Source organism: Alosa pseudoharengus, unplaced genomic scaffold, assembly GCF_046254945.1.
Source record: "Alosa pseudoharengus isolate Yale_2024_CS ecotype anadromous, Long Island Sound unplaced genomic scaffold, YU_APseudo_1.1 YU_APseudo_1.1_scf_3, whole genome shotgun sequence".
Taxonomy (NCBI): domain Eukaryota; kingdom Metazoa; phylum Chordata; class Actinopteri; order Clupeiformes; family Clupeidae; genus Alosa; species Alosa pseudoharengus.
The window spans coordinates 30354044-30370973 of NW_027468718.1; the positions used below are offsets into that span (position 1 = coordinate 30354044).

At 40.4% G+C, this 16930-nt stretch overlaps 1 protein-coding gene across 1 annotated transcript; it reads right to left on the reverse strand.

Annotated features, from left to right (window-relative positions):
* Window positions 1-377: 377 nt before the first annotated feature.
* On the reverse strand, window positions 378-2154 carry LOC143100620 (gamma-crystallin M3-like). The gene is made up of 3 exons (XM_076263994.1): window positions 2140-2154; window positions 773-1015; window positions 378-647 (listed from the first exon to the last, which is right to left on the reverse strand). The coding sequence occupies exons 1-3, from the start codon at window positions 2152-2154 to the stop codon at window positions 378-380; spliced, it is 528 nt and encodes a 175-aa protein (XP_076120109.1).
* Between the last annotated feature and the right edge of the window lie 14776 nt (window positions 2155-16930).

Below are 16930 nucleotides of genomic sequence, written 5' to 3' on the forward strand. Positions count from 1 at the left end.
AGTTCAGAAGTTTAGAATAGCCATTCATACTGCAAGTACCTAGTGACAAGAGATCATGTGATGTTGATGTAATTCATCAAAATACCTACTGGTGATGTAAAATGTTGTGTTCCAAAGTAAAAATTTCTACTTTTGAGGCGATGAGTGAGAGGTAATGAGTGAATCGCTTTATAGGTGAACAGGGCTTTAGGCTTGCTTGGCTTGGCTGGATTCTTGGAAATACCACTGCTTTTTCTGCTTCTCCCAGATGGATGAAAATTATTTTCTTTTTATAATCCATTCAAACATCATGGAGACAAAAAAACTGTACTTCAAATAAGAAATTTATCTTCAAATTATTTTAATTAACATTCTCAAATATTACAGGCAGTTGCTTTTTAATAGCATGAATCCATGATACGCTTCATGCTCATACATCTGAATCCCATGTCCCTGAAGCTTCTGTACTCGCCAGGCCTCATGTACATCATTCTGCCTCTGAAGTGGGGCTGCTCATACATAAGCCAATGGCCATCCATAACATTGCAGGACATGCAGTCAGACATACGGTAGCGGTCCATGATGGAGTCACAGTCATCCATCAGCTCGTTCATCATGCCTCCGAAGTTCTCCCTCTCGTAGATCCTCATTCTGTAAGATCCTCTGTGCTGTATTAGAGAGGGATAATATGGGAAAAACATAATGTCCATGGGAAAATATGTTACAAAGTTTGTTCAACAAAGCAGTATCAGTGATCATTAATAGCAAATTAATTGCAAGTAGTGGCTATTACCATGGGGATGTTGCGGCAAGATCTGATGCAGTCGCTCATGCTCATCATACGCATGTAGTCAGCATACTCGCCCCTCCTCATGAAGTACTGGTTACCCATGAAGTTGGGACGGTCATAGATCATGAAGCAGCCGCTCTCCACCCTGCAGGAGTGGCAGCGGCTGAGGTAAGAAGACATGTCAGGGCAGTCGCTCATGCACTCATAGGAGCGCCCCTGGAAGTTCCTTTCCTCGTAAAAGATGATCTAAAAGAGAAAATTGTCCAGGTCAGTAGCTTTCCAATATAGCGAATCAATTAACATACATGGGGCTATATTTTGGGTCACCAGCGCATGGCGTAAAGTTCGTTATTCACCGGCGCGAAGTTGAATTCGTTATTTTGCACGTTTATTTTTTAAGCATTGCGCCCAGGGGTGTGGCAATTAACAACCTAGGGAGGGACCTGGCGCATTGTCTAAAAATCGCTTTCATACACCACCTAATCCTGGTCAGAAGTCAATGGCGAGTTGTTCATATGCTATTTTAAGAGCGCATGTCAACAGTCAAATTGACAGGTGCACGCACCATCCTTCTATCATTAATGAACGCACACCAGCGCACGTCCATGCAAAGCATTACAAATTGCACGATTACAATGGGAAACATAATTAGAATAAAGATATTACGAATTACGATTATCTCATGATGAGTAGTTATTTACCATCATTTGCAAATTGGTAATGACGGTTAAAAGTGATTAGGGGAGAGGCGAGAGACACGTATGGAGCACAGCTGAAGACGCACTGTCACGAGATATAAGCAACTCCTCTGCAGGATAAATGTTGTTTTATTCAGTCATTTGAGCAACATTAGGGTAAGTGTTGCTTTTTCCAGCCTATGTTTTCGATGGTGACCCATTGTCAGTCAATAGTGAAAGTAACTGCATATAACTGTCTTGTCGTTGACTGACTCCTTGGTGAAGTTAGTTTCACTTTGCCAATGAGTTCAAATAATAGACGAGTGCAAATGTGTGAAGGCTATGCTAGGTTTTAGTAAAGCATGGTTTAAGAATGACTATTCCATACGGTCTCGCAAGCAGCCTCCTTCAAATGCGCCGTTGAATGCCAAAATACCGATGCATTTATTTGACATATCGCGCATTGCGCCGTTAAAGGGAATGACAGATGTCATTCTCATTGGTTTAAAATGATGTTACGCCCCAAACACACCCATATGACTGATTAAAAGACCTAGGAACACCTTGTTACGCCATGCGCTCCACTTCCCAATGTGAACTGGACATCCTACTAAATTTGAATAGACTTTTGACGAGTGACGATGCACTTTAGAATGTCATGATAGGGCCCATGATGTGTTTCAGATCACTTACTTTTCCCATGGTCATGGTTAGGAGTTAGTTGGTGGTAGTCCTGTACTGTACTGACCAGCAATGGTTAACCCTACTTATATACCTGACTAAAGCTCAAAGACTGTGTGCCCCCCTTTGTGTGTAAAAGCCTGACCCAGCACACACTATTGAAGCCTTTAGTGTGTAAACTGCTTTCAGTCTGTTTCCATGTGACAAAATGCTTACTTTTTAGGCTCTTTAGGTGGGTATTCTACCTGACACTTGGTATGTGTTGGCAACTGTAGTGATCACCCTATGTTTTGGGATGTAGGCACACTGGACATCTGTGGTGAAGGTGGGGGGGGGGGGGGAACGCAGAAATGTTGTACAAAAATAATATAGATTTATTTACCCGTTAACATTCAGAAGATCACAAAAAAAGCATAAACAAAATAAATCACCAAATTCAAAATAAGTTTTTGCAAAATAGCCATACAGTATAACGCAGGTATATTGTATAATTATTGTATGACCACCCAGATTTTGGCGCTAGACACCAAGTTTGTAGTTGTCTTCAACAGTAAAGGTCTTCACAAGTTAACAGAGATGGCCAGCATGGAGGAACAGGTGGGTAAACTAGTTTTTACCAAGAACATATATAAACTAGGGGTGTGCATACAAATTATTCAAATAATATAGTGTGCTTAGCAACGAGTCTCCTTAGACTCAATTTGGTAGTCTGCCTTTTATTTCCTGTTTATTTCTCTGCATTGTGTAGGCTACCTTCACAAAATACATTAACTTACCTTATTATACGGCTCTTCACAATGCAGGTAGAACGCTCCATTGACTTGAATGGGATTTCCCAAAGTTCTACCCATCATTATTTTCGTCTAAGGACCTCTAAATAATGACCGCTGTCAATGGCAACGGATTTTCATTCAAAAGTGAAGGCAGACACTAAAATTGGCCACACCTGAATCACACTACTCTTGAATAGGGGTAATCCATCAATGTTGCTTTGTAGTTTTAATGTACAGCCATTTGCAAATGCCTGGTGTAGTTTCTCCTTAAAGGAGGTGAAGATGGCAAGATAATAATAAAGTCCTTCCCATTTCTTTTCTCAATGTTGTAAGTGATCTTAGTCTTAAGGAGGGTTTATGCATCCTTAGGGAGATGATGATGATGATGAAACCTCAACAGGCCAAGAAGAGCTGTGAGAGCCACTAGGGAAGCTCCAAATGTTAATGCCCAGTTACTGAGACTGTCACCTAGGTCACATGACTGATCCACTGTCTCATCTGAATCCTGGTCTGAGTCAGTCTCTTCCTCAGGCAGATCCATCCTAAAGGACTGCTTGTCAAAATGTGATGTGTCCACAACAATGTCTTCTAACAGCCTTCTCCTCTCTCTCCTCTATGTCACTCTGTCTATTCTCCAAAACTGTCTCACCTAGTCTTTCCCTACATCCAGTCTGTCCTTCCACTACACTTTCCACACTACAACACTGGGAAGCAAAGCTTTCTCTATGCATATCCCTAATAAGTCGTCTCTCAACATCTCTGTGTGCTCTCCATCTGATGGCGGCCCCAAAGAGGAGTGTTCCCCTTGAATCCATCCCTCGCACGCTGTTAAATGTGCAGGAAAATAAAAGGAGCAATAATAGACTGATCACAAAACCGCCCAGGTCCACACAGGCAGACATTCTCTGTCAACTTCAGCTGACGGCTCCATAGAAATGCATTGGGAGCCGTGGTTTTTGTCCGGTCTTATGGGATTTTATAGTGATGTGAGTTGCAAAGGACGGCCAAACGACATGTGTGGGATTAATGCAACAGCAATACACAGAATAATAAGAATAAGATTTGATAAGTTTTCTGTAATTATGTTAAAGGAACCGTATGTAAGAAATGTATTTCAATTACAGTTTTTCTCAGTCACTTTGGAGCTTTTCTCATATCACTATTAACATTTGCACAGCAGTTAGTGAATTTCTCAAAACAATTAGTGCAAACTGCAAAACCTAGTGGATAACCTGCAAAAGCACGTCACTTGCTCAAAATGGATAGTCCATTTCTCAAAAGCAAGTATTTATGTCAATGAAACTGTCAGTGTCATCAAAATGAGAAGTCTTGACACCATCGTTTATGAACAAGATAGTCAAATGGGTTTGTCATGTTTTCATTATGACAGTTTATGCTCTCAGTGTTTTCCCATGCAAAATAAGGTCAGAACTCGGTGACACTACCTGAAAATGCTCAAGACAGCACTATACAGTACTTGTACAGCCATTTGAAAACTACAGTAAAGTTACAAATTGCTGTAGTTAGGGGAGTAAGTGAGTACAAGACACTGAAACGTTTCACAGTTTTACTGTATATGCTCTTTGCAATTCTACAGCATTGTGACAGAATTTGATAACTAGTTCACCAATTTTGTATGTAATGACTCAAGCAATGAAATGAAGACTATTAGTTTTATTGGGAACGACTATTCAGCATCCATCAGTATAGTTCATTTTGACTGACATGACATAAGCAAATGATAATGTTTTTACAGCAGAGAATTGTATGAAAGCAACTGATACATGTCCAAAAGCATTTGCAATTTGTTCAGAGGAAGGAGAAATTGCTACTATGATGTGCACCAGAGGTGGGAGTAAGTCACACATGTGCAAGTCACAAGCAAGTCTCAAGTCTTAACCTTCAAGTCTCAAGCAAGTCCAAGTCATTTTTGTGACAGTCAAACAAGTCAAGTCAAGTCATAGCTTGGGTCAAGCAAGTCAAGTCAAGTCATAGCCAAGTCATTGAAATTCATGATGATTTACTCATGTTTTCATTTTAAAATAAGCTACAATAGGCTAATTATGAACTGCAGGAGTTTTATTTTTAACAAACAAATAGACATTGCATTCATTCAAGCCACATAGCCTACATCTGAACGGTTTATAGAATATGATGAATTGAATACGAATAAAAGTAAATGTATTTTAAGTAGACCTATATAGCCTATTATTGTTTCAATATGCCTCAAATATTAGGTAGCCTAAGCTACATCAAATCATGAAAATATATTCAAATAGTTCAAGTTACACCTGTCCTGACCTGTCACATCTCCAGGGAACCAATAATGTTGAAAAAGTGAACTGCTGCCGCCGACGTCACTGCCAAAGTTTGACAAGCGCAATGGGTTTTAGGAGGGTTTAGGACCGTCAATGCTATATCATATTATCAGGGGCGGATTAAGGTGGCTAGGGGCCCCTAGGCTATACAGTTACTGTGGGCCCCTCCAACGCCCAACCCCCATACACACCACCACCACCACACCCCACTGACTTCGCAACAATTCAATAAAAAAATACACAGCAGCAATTGAACCAACCAGAATACTCATTTACTTGCACAACACAACAGCAACAACTACAAACAAAAGAGGCCACAAATTAGACAGGTGCTAGCAAATATGAACACCACATGCTTGCACAGAGGCAACTGAACTACTCCACCAAATCAAATTAAATCTATATGGAAAACGGGGCAACTCTGAGCAAATGCGCTTTTCCCGGGCCACACCACCTACTACCTGAGTCTTAAGCATTCCGATGTAAATAGAGTGGGGAGAGAGGAGATGAGAGGACAGGAGGGGAGACGAGGAGAGGAGAGGAGAGGAGGAGAGGGGAGGGAGGAGAGGAGAAGAGAGGGGAGGGAACATCCACACAACGTCTAAGATAAGTCATCATTGCTTCTCTGTGGCACTCTGACCCTTCATGGTCTGACAAGCGCACTCATGCGTTTTTCCAATCACTGTATCCCGACGTCAATGGACTTTGACTATTTCTCCCGAATAATTTGCAGGCAAAACAAAAGACTGTACCCTTTGAGGGAGAGTAGAGTAACCACTCCCTTTGCACAAGTTCACCATTGCCTAGTTTCCTCATGAATAAAGAATTTTGAAAAATACCTTTTCTGTTGCTTATGTTGCCTTTCTGATGCATCGACATTCGCGTCCTTATTACAGCATTTGTCTGGCCCCATTTTTATCCAGTATTTCCTCGTATTTTTATCAATTTCACCCCAACAACCAGGATCCGAATTCACATTAGCATCGACCTGGCTAGAAGGACGTTCTTGAGTTCCATCATCGGAGGCAGTAGGTGGGTGCAAGAGGTTAGCATTGGTAGAGCTTGAACATTCGGGAGTCCCTTCAAAAACAGTGGGTGACGTTAGATCCGAGAGGTTGCAGGATAGTGCAACGTAGTGGTTGGAAAGCCATCATCATGGCTAATGTTAAAGTTGTCATTGACTGACACGCTGGTGGTGGCAGTGGCACATGATCTCCCAGTTGTTTGAGATGGTCCTTCCTCAGAGCTAGCTGCAGCCCCAGATAGCATAGTGGCGCTATCATCACCGTTATTGTTAACGTCTCTAATGGGTTCGACAGGCTTAAAAAATTCTGCTAATTTGGGGATTTTTTTCAGGAGAGTTTGATCCCTTTTCTCTTTAGATTTTATAGCCTTGCGTTTTTGAGTGCCGCTCTGGTACTTTCTTTCCGACATTTTGAACTGTAACGTGAATGAGGTTTGAAAACAAACTTGACCTTATGAACTCTGCCATGTTTACCCAATCAGCGTCTTACTACTACTTTAAATATTTATTTTGGACCAATGACGTTTAATGTTCATTCTTTTATGCAAATTTGAATATATATTTTTTTATGGCCAATAGGGGGCCTTCTGACACGTGGGGCCCCTAGGCTGCAGCCATATCTAGCCTATGCATTGATCCGGGCCTGCATATTATACATAAACCTAACATGTGAAATAAGCTACTTTTCTATGCTGATTGCTGGCAGTTAGCTAGGCCTACTTACTGTTGTTAGCCTACTATAGGCTGTAACGTATGGAACAGGGACGTGTTTAAGAGGGAGGGAGAAAAAGAGGCGCTTACTTTAGCTTACATTGGCAACATTTTCGCTATATATCAAGGTTAAACTTAGACAAGAAAATGTTTCACTTTGCCATTTCACAGATTTTAACCTAATATGGCGTTAACTAAAAAGCATAATAGATTCAAAGCCAACTCTTAACATGCCTCAAATTTGACGTTAGGTTTCTAACACGACTAACTTCGGATGAAAATCAACGTGGTGGTGGTTATGTCGCTATTTTGCACACTTGCAGACTGCTGTTCATTTCTCCTTTGACTTGTCAGATACATCATCTGTGAAGCCAAACATTATTATGTTTTGTTATAAACATAGAGCCTTCCATATTTGCAAGTTGGCCTACCTCAGTCTGTTTTATTTGATCTGGCACTTGCTGTTGGTCTGTTGCGTCACTTGGTACAATGACAGGTACGCTCGCTTGACGCATGCAACAGCACCTAAGCAGATTTTCTAAAATCGTAAAGTTAATTCCTTAATATCTATGAAAAAAATAAAAAGTCAAGTCATTTCAAGTCATTTGTCTGAAGTCTAAGTCAAGTCTCAAGTCATGAATAGCAAGTCAAAGTCAAGTCGAGTCTTTTGTACATGTTGATCAAGCAAGTCTCAAGTCTTAAAAAATATGACTCGAGTCTGACTCGAGTCAAGTCATGTGACTCGAGTCCCCCATGTCTGATGTGCACAAATGACTAAATGTTATGGAGGCAGAAAGATCTAGCTTTTGCTGCTTGGAGGACTTTGCTCCGAGTCCTTCTTTGCTAGTGGATGGCGAGCCATCATCTGTGGTGGAGGTATCGGTGTTTTTTGTGTGTTTTTGGCCACTAGCTTTAGATGCGTGTGTGAGATGCTTTATTAAATTAGAGTTGCTCACAACGGATGTCAACCAAGTCTTTGCTCCTGGACATCATGTACACATTACATGCATGTTCTTGCCTTTGACCACAATGAATTTGAAGTAGTGTTTATATCTCCACCTTGGAAATGCCAACTTTTCATCGGATTGCTCCAGACCTCTGCTGTTTCGTCGAATCCCTATTTAGCTGTTGCGTGTGTGTGTGTGTGTGTGTGGCGCGTGTGCTGGCAAGTGTGTAAAAACACTGGCTCTAATTGGCTTCCATGAAACATGACTCTGCCTTAGCCAATCATAATCGCTTACGTCGCTATTAACCCACCTCCTCATTAGCTGTGAGCCAGGGGTGCGTTCGGATTACACAGTTTATTCAATCAATGCATAGTAACGCACCGCATTTAACGTCCAGTAACGTTAACGGCGTTGTAACGATGGGAAAAGTAATTAGTTAGATTACCCCGTTACTGAAAAAATAACGTTGTTACCTAACGCCATTCTTTTAAACGGCGTTATTCCAAACACTGGTCACTAGACATTAAGAAATCATGTTAATTTCAAATACTTATATCACTCACAACAGTAGTCCAGCCAGGATATTGTCATTTAAAAAGTGAAGTTGCAGCCCTCAACTGTTGTGTTTTTTCATGTCATGTTGTGTTTTGGCCTGATGCCTAATTACAATCAGGTCTAGATCTTAACACCTTATCACATATACATACAAACAGACACTGGGTGGGGTCCATATCAATTCATCAACATAGTAATGTAATAAAAATAGATGAAGAATCACAAAAATCTAAAGTGGGTTGGAAAGACAATAGACGCTTCATACAAGGACAACACTGTAGTTTACTGCAGAGAACGTCTAATAAGTGTAGGATGATTTTCACATGAAATGTAATTTCCATTTCTTCTTGAAGCCGAAATAAATCTGAGAATGTTTATCGGTCATGGTTTTTACTGCAGGTAGGCTACCCTAATCTTATACAAGTTATATCAATAGCCTGGACCTAGGTAAAACTAGATGTACCGCAGAGCGGTACAAAATATGACCGCCGCCCAGTCCAGCACATTTTTTCCACAAAAAGAAATCACGCTGAAAGGCCTATATGATTCTAACTGTCTCACTAAATTGCATTATCCACACTCAATTCTCACTGGTATCTGCTAGACAACAAGTACCAAAACATGATTAGTTCATAGATTTCACATGTAAAATTCATTTTATACAACCCCACCTCCATCTTGCCTGTTCATAATTATGAGAAATTCTTGATTGTTTGTGTTATGTTTATGTTATGTGTGTGTGTGTGTGTGTGTGTGTGTGTGTGTGTGTGTGTGTGTGTGCGTGCCTGCGTATGTGCCTGTGCATGGAAGCGTACATATGTCTACTGTGTGAGTATGTGTCATACGCAGTGCCGGCCCAAGCCTTTTGGGGGCCCTAAGCAGAATTTGATTTGGGGGCCCCCTCCCACAACGCAGTCACCTGTGCTTGGCGATAATTGACAACTTCACACTATAATGTCATATTATAAATTAATTCAGTGAGGTTATGTATTAATACAGCGACTGATTATGAACTACTGTCCCCCTGGACACAGATGCATAAGGACCCTCTCCCCCTACCCTGTTTGTGCAAATGTGGGTACAAACGGGTGTGTGTGTGTGTGTGTGTGTGTGTGTGGGGGGGGGGGGGTTAGATGTGATTTCCTGTATTCTGGTGCATTTTTGGGATGGTCAGCTGGAGAAGGGCAGTACCTAAATTTGTTCAGATTCATAGGCTTTTGCTTTTTGACTTATTGGTAGTGAATTCACACAACTACTTGGGGTTCAGGGTCCCTTGACCTCTTGGGCTCGGTAGGCTCATTCAGTAATCCATCCTTGCTCACATGCCAAAAATGTTTTGGGGCTCCAATCTAGACTTCTGGCCCCATGTGCTTGGTAAACCAATGTATTAATATAGTTGTTATTTACACCAACCCTGTCACCTTTTAATCTTAGAGGGTACTAAAATCACAGATTTATTTGAAACATTCATATTCAAAGTGAAGCACTAAGGGTGGTTTACTGAAGTTGAATTGACAAATAACAAAATACAACAGCATTTGTATTTGTTGTAAACAAGTACATCAGTTTAATGACTTGTTTTTCAACAGATTTGCTGAACAAATCCGCAAATGTGCATTAAATGGGCAATTTTCAACTACAAAATAAAAACAAAATAGACAAACATTAATAATCAAAAATAAAATGTCCCAAAAAATAGATAATTATTCCTACTTCGTTCCTGGTTTTTAGGCATCTGCAACTCTGCAGTGGACGAACCTGCAATGATTAAATAAATACATAAATAAAAAAATAAAAAAACGATGTTAAATGTGTCGTGTCATATTAACAGGCTATGTAACCATTTGCCATCAAGAAAACCTCACCTTCTCGTAGGTAGAGTTAGGTAGAGGTAGAGATGTGCTCCAAAGGACTTCAACAGTGTCTCTGAAAAAAAAAAAATATTGCATAAGTGCATAGTTGATCGAGCAGAATGAGTTTATTTTGCTATCATTACTTACACTCAAATAACAAGCAATTCCACATGTAACAATTCATATTCTATTGGCAAATGAGGCATAATCAAAAGAGTATACTTAATTGCAGTATGGTGAACGCTTAACATGGTGATCTACTGCAGCCTAAATATTAGGGTAGCACCGCTACATCACTTGCCACTATCTTAATCAAATGTAAGTTTATTTTCATCACAGAAGTCTCCCCACCCAACATGGTATATTTTCTCAAACACTACCATCTCTCTCCAAAGATCTTAGAGCAGAGCGCACTGCTGTTCCATCTTTGCCTATGAAGCTGGAACGTTACCGATGCCCAGAGTCGCGCTAGTCAGTGGGTTGGGTTGGGACTGGGAGCCTGGGCTTAGTCTGTTGTTGCTATCAGACTTACCACTATGTCACATATTATAGAGCAGTAATAAACTATCAACACTTTCAGGTACGAAATCAGAAACAATCCCTCTGTGGTAAATTTGCTTTCAGCTACGTTTTCATGTAGCTACTAGATTGGAGCCCCAAAACATTTTTGGCATGTGAGCAAGGATGGATTACTGAATGAGCCTACCGAGCCCAAGAGGTCAAGGGACCCTGAACCCCAAGTAGTTGTGTGAATTCACTACCAATAAGTCAAAAAGCAAAAGGCTATGAATCTGAACAAATTTAGGTGCTGACCATCCCAAAAATGCACCAGAATACAGGAAATCACATCTAACCCAATAATGGATAATGCAATTTAGTGAGACAGTTAGAATCATATAGGCCTTTCAGCGTGATTTCTTTTTGTGGAAAAAATGTGCTGGACTGGGCGGCGGTCATATTTTGTACCGCTCTGCGGTACATCTAGTTTACAGTATGTTTTGTGCTTGAGGTAGCTAGCTAGCTGTCATGATCTAATATAAGCCATCACCAGAGCTAAATCTCCGCCATCAACAGAGAAATGTCTCCCATTAATATATATTTATCTAGATGTATTTCAGATGTCAAGGATATTGGGATTGTTTTGGATGTTCAATCAAGCATGTACCCTAGCTCTAGGTGGGCTTATTATGTCGTAAATTAAAGTTAGCTAGCTGACTGAAGTGGACATTAGCACTACAGTAGCTACATGAAAACGTAACTGAAGGCAAATTTACCACAGAGGGATTGTTTCTGATTTCGCACCTGAAAGTGTTGATAGTTTATTACTGTTCTATAATATGTGACATAGTGGTAAGTCTGATGGCAACAACAGACTAAGCCCAGGCTCCCAGTCCCAACCCAACCCACTGACTAGCGCGACTCTGGGCATCGGTAACGTTCCAGCTTCATAGGCAAAGATGGAACAGTACGTGCGCTCTGCTCTAAGATCTTTGGAGAGAGATGGTAGTGTTTGAGAAAATATACCATGTTGGGTGGGGAGACTTCTGTGATGAAAATAAACTTACATTTGATTAAGATAGTGGCAATTGATGTAGCGGTGCTACCCTAATATTTAGGCTGCAGTAGATCACCATGTTAAGCGTTCACCATACTGCAATTAAGTATATACTCTTTTGATTATGCCTCATTTGCCAATAGAATATGAATTGTTACATGTGAAATTGCTTGTTATTTGAGTGTAAGTAATGATAGCAAAATAAACTCATTCTGCTCGATCAACTATGCACTTATGCAATATTTTTTTTTTTTCAGAGACACTGTTGAAGTCCTTTGGAGCACATCTCTACCTCTACCTAACTCTACCTACCAGAAGGTGAGGTTTTCTTGATGGCAAATGGTTACATAGCCTGTTAATATGACATGACACATTTAACATCGTTTTTTTTTTATTTATTTATGTATTTATTTAATCATTGCAGGTTCGTCCACTGCAGAGTTGCAGATGCCTAAAAACCAGGAACGAAGTAGGAATAATTATCTATTTTTTGGGACATTTTATTTTTGATTATTAATGTTTGTCTATTTTGTTTTTATTTTGTAGTTGAAAATTGCTCATTTAATGCACATTTGTTCAGCAAATCTGTTGAAAAACAAGTCATTAAACTGATGTACTTGTTTACAACAATTGCTGTTGTATTTTGTTATTTGTCAATTCAACTTCAGTAAACCACCCTTAGTGCTGCTTCACTTTGAATATGAATGTTTCAAATAAATCTGTGATTTTAGTACCCTCTAAGATTAAAAGGTGACAGGGTTGGTGTAAATAACAAATGTATTAATACATTGGTTTACCAAGCACATGGGGCCAGAAGTCTAGATTGGAGCCCCAAAACATTTTTGGCATGTGAGCAAGGATGGATTACTGAATGAGCCTACCGAGCCCAAGAGGTCAAGGGACCCTGAACCCCAAGTAGTTGTGTGAATTCACTACCAATAAGTCAAAAAGCAAAAGGCTGTATTAATTTATAATATGACATTATAGTGTGAAGTTCAATTATCGCCAAGCACAGGTGACTGCGTTGTGGGAGGGGGCCCCCAAATCAAATTCTGCTTAGGGCCCCCAAAAGGCTTGGGCCGGCACTGCGTATGGCACATACTTACACAGTAGACATATGTACGCTTCCATGCACAGGCACATACGCAGGCACGCACACACACACACACACACACACACACACACACACACACACACACTCACACACACCCACACCCACACACATAACATAAACATAACACAAACAATCAAGAATTTCTCAGAATTATGAACAGGCAAGATGGAGGTGGGGTTGTATAAAATGAATTTTACATGTGAAATCTATGAACTAATCATGTTTTGGTACTTGTTGTCTAGCAGATACCAGTGAGAATTGAGTGTGGACAATGCAATTTAGTGAGACAGTTAGAATCATATAGGCCTTTCAGCGTGATTTCTTTTTGTGGAAAAAATGTGCTGGACTGGGCGGCGGTCATATTTTGTACCGCTCTGTGGTACATCTAGTTATTAGAATCTTCTGCAGATGCAATGCAGACTAATTCCAAAGGAGCTGAGGTAGCAATGGAAACGAGAGGATCCCTAGCCTCAGGTTCCGGAGCCTTGCTAACCACACACCTCTTGCACCTGTGAACATAATCCCTGACGTCCCTTTCAAGCGTGTCCCAGTAAAACCTTTGTCTTGCCAGCCACAGAGTACGTGGCTGGCATATCTTATATTTATGATCACATTAATCTTCTCAATCCTGAACACCTGTACTCTATAAAAGGGAGGTGGGAGGAGGACTTGGGGATGGCATTTTCACAAGAAATTTGGACAGAGATATTGCAGCAAATACATAAATCCTCTATCTGTGCTAGACACGCTCTCATCCAATGTAAAGTGGTACATCGTGTCTATTACACTAAAGTTAGATTGGCTAGAATGTATGATGGAGTAACTGCAACTTGTGATAGATGCCAGCAGTCTACGGCAAACCTTGTACATATGTTTTGGAACTTCCCCTCTTTATACAGTTACTGGTCAGACATTTTTGCCACTTTGTCAGAAGTACTGGGTGAAAATCTTGAACCCAATGCACTTACTGCGCTATTTGGCATCCTCCCCTTCCTTGAAGACACATATTCTTTGGCTTCTTTTGCAAAATCTAAGAAAGATGTTCTTGCTTTTGCCACCCTACTGGCGAGACGACTGTATGAATGTATATGAAGTTGTTTAGCTATTAGTTACTTATATCTTATATTTAGCATTTTCTGTCTGATGTGTAGGTTTTTGTTTGTCTATGTATGTTTGTTCTTTTGTATGTTTGGGGGTTGATTGTTCTTCAAAAAAAAAAGAAAACTGTACATGAATGTGAAACATTGTTTGAGATCACTTTGCTTAATAAACAAAGTTTGAAAAAAAAAAAAGATGTCTCAGGGGCATGGGTGGCCCCAACACACACACCGTCAGCCACGGAGGCAGCTCGCCGCTCTCTCATTTCAGCAAGCTCAGAGGATAGGCGAAACATGTCCTTAACTGAATCCACCTGCAAATTCTCTGCTTCTTTAAGCAACTCGACATAGGGAGTTCCGGTCAGGCGATGCATAACTCTGGATCTCACAAATGGCTCTCTGCTAAGGGCATCCGCCACCACATTCTTAGGGCCTGGGATATACAAGATGTCAAAGTCAAAGGCCGCCAGCCTAGCCACCCAGCGTTGCTGACAAGCATCCAGCTTCGGCTTCGTCAAAACATACTTAAGGGGGTTGTTGTCAGTCCATACAGTGAACCTGTGACCCCGCAACCAGTGACTAAATTTATTAGCATTAATAGCATTAATTTCCCCCACATTATTTCTCTAATAACAATTCTCTTGTAATGGTCTTTTCCCCTTTATCCAGGATTTTAAAGGGGCAGTTGAAGGCTTACGGCCACAGGGTCCAGTGGACCAGGGTGTGCACCGGGTTGATGGCCTAGGGATACTTAAGCGGATGAGTAGACTTGGGTGTGCAGTTAGAAGGAGCTACAGTGTGCCAGCTCCTCTCTCACTCCTTCATATTGATACAAACCACAAGTTGATCAGGTTAGTTGATAATGCATATGGCAAACACATGTTTAAAATGTACACATGGTCAGATGGTCAGTGTTCAAGTCTCTATACCTCTACTGGAGGAATGGAACATTATTCATCCAAGTAAACTAATTTCAATGGAAATATTGTCCCCTTGCCATACTCTTCTTCATACCTAATTGCATCAACCTCAACCTCAACTGTCTATGTTGTTGTATTGCTTTACCAAACAATCAGTGAATAACCGAAACAAAGAGTTGCAGGAGGATAAGGATATGGAGAGGACTTGTGTGCTTGTTTGGAAGAGTGCTTAATTTTCTTTGCATAGCAGGTGGTAATACGGCAGTCATATCATGTACCTTTATGTGATGCATCTAGTTTTGATATAGTGATGCTCAGATTGTGTTTCTCAGCATTAATTACACTGGGAGTTGAAGGGCAAATGTAGATTTTTGCATAGTGTATAAAATATACCAAAAATATGTTGACTTTAATTATGGATGTTTCACTTTGGCTTATTACAGCATACATCAATATATTTGTACAGTGTATGAAGTTTTGTTAACATAAATGTTGTGTTTAACTAAGCTTATTCATTTCCCTAACAGAACCAGCAGAGGATGGCAAAGGGAACAATAAAGGATAGAAGAGGATATACCCGTCAGAGATGCAGGTAGAAATACATCACAAAGGCATATGTGTTTGACTGACGTATAGTGTTTTCCCTGTGACTTTAAAAGCATCTTTTTTTTTACATTCTGATCTCTATTGGATCACATACACACAGTGAATGTATGTTGCTGTTACAACTTGGAAATCAAAAGGCATAATATAGGGATTGTCAAAGTTTTTTTTTTTCTACTTCATAAAATTTTGGTCAACGATACCCGGGGCACCGAAACACCGGGGCACATGAAATGTGGTGGGTATGTAGCCCCACTAGACTTTTACGGAAACATTTTGTTTCGTCCCCGGGGGCCACTCCCTCCCCGTGCTGGGCCCCCCGAACCGCAAAAAAAGCAGTTTTTCCTAAATAACTACCTGAACCGTGGCACTGAGGATGAAGAATCTTTTATGGTATGTTGGTCTCAACGGCCCACATCAACCTGGCCCATAATCACTCATTTGTGATTTGCACCCCCCCGGTAAAAAATGAAAATGCAATATTATTCTGCTTTAATCGCCCCTATCTTCAGTTAAGATGTTCAGAACTGCACCAAATTTTATGTTTATGATTGACCTGGCATTCTCTGGGGGTATGCCAAGTTTTATAGAATTTCATCCATGGGGGGGTCCTAAAAAAATTATGTTATGTGTACATTTAGTGACTGTACACTCATTGGCCTGTAGATGGCGGTGCACACATATACACATGCACACACACACAGGCACCCACATACTATCGGTATTAGAACGGCCGATACATAATTACAAATTCAGTAGGATTAAAAGAAAGCCAAAATAAAATATTCATCATCATCATCATCATGGCTGCATTTCCAGTATTGGCGATAAGTAGTCGTTTGTCCACTAGATGGCGCATCGTTGCAGTGAGACGTAATTTTGTTGGAAGTTAAAAGTGGGTTGGAAAAACAATGGACGCTTCCTACAAGGACTGTTACCGCAGAGAACGTCTAATAAGGATAGGACAATGTTCACATGAAATGTAATCCCATTTCTTCTTGAAGCCGAAATAAATCTGAGGATGTTTATCGGACATGCTTGGTTTTTACTGCAGGTACGTTAATCTTATAATATCAATAAGGACCTAGGTAATGTTACCGTTAGCGTTTGTTGAGTGATGGAGGCCAATTTGATTGATTGCATTTGTAGAAAACTATAAATGCGGTTATACCAAGCAAATTGATAGCAGCACTGTAATTGTATCTTTCGACTGTCATTTGTTGCACGTGCTACAAAAATCATTCTGTGCATTGGAAGATTTACCAACATTACACCGGTCTGATACAGTTTTGCCTATACATGCGTGAGACTGAGACGCCTGTTTATTTTGTTT

What these genes read in the sequence shown, in the direction of transcription:
- LOC143100620 (XM_076263994.1), bottom strand. An exon ending in CTTGCCGCAACATCCCCATG is followed by an intron (nt 648 to 772) that starts GTAATAGCCACT and finishes TCTCTAATACAG; the next exon opens with CACAGAGGATCTTACAGAAT.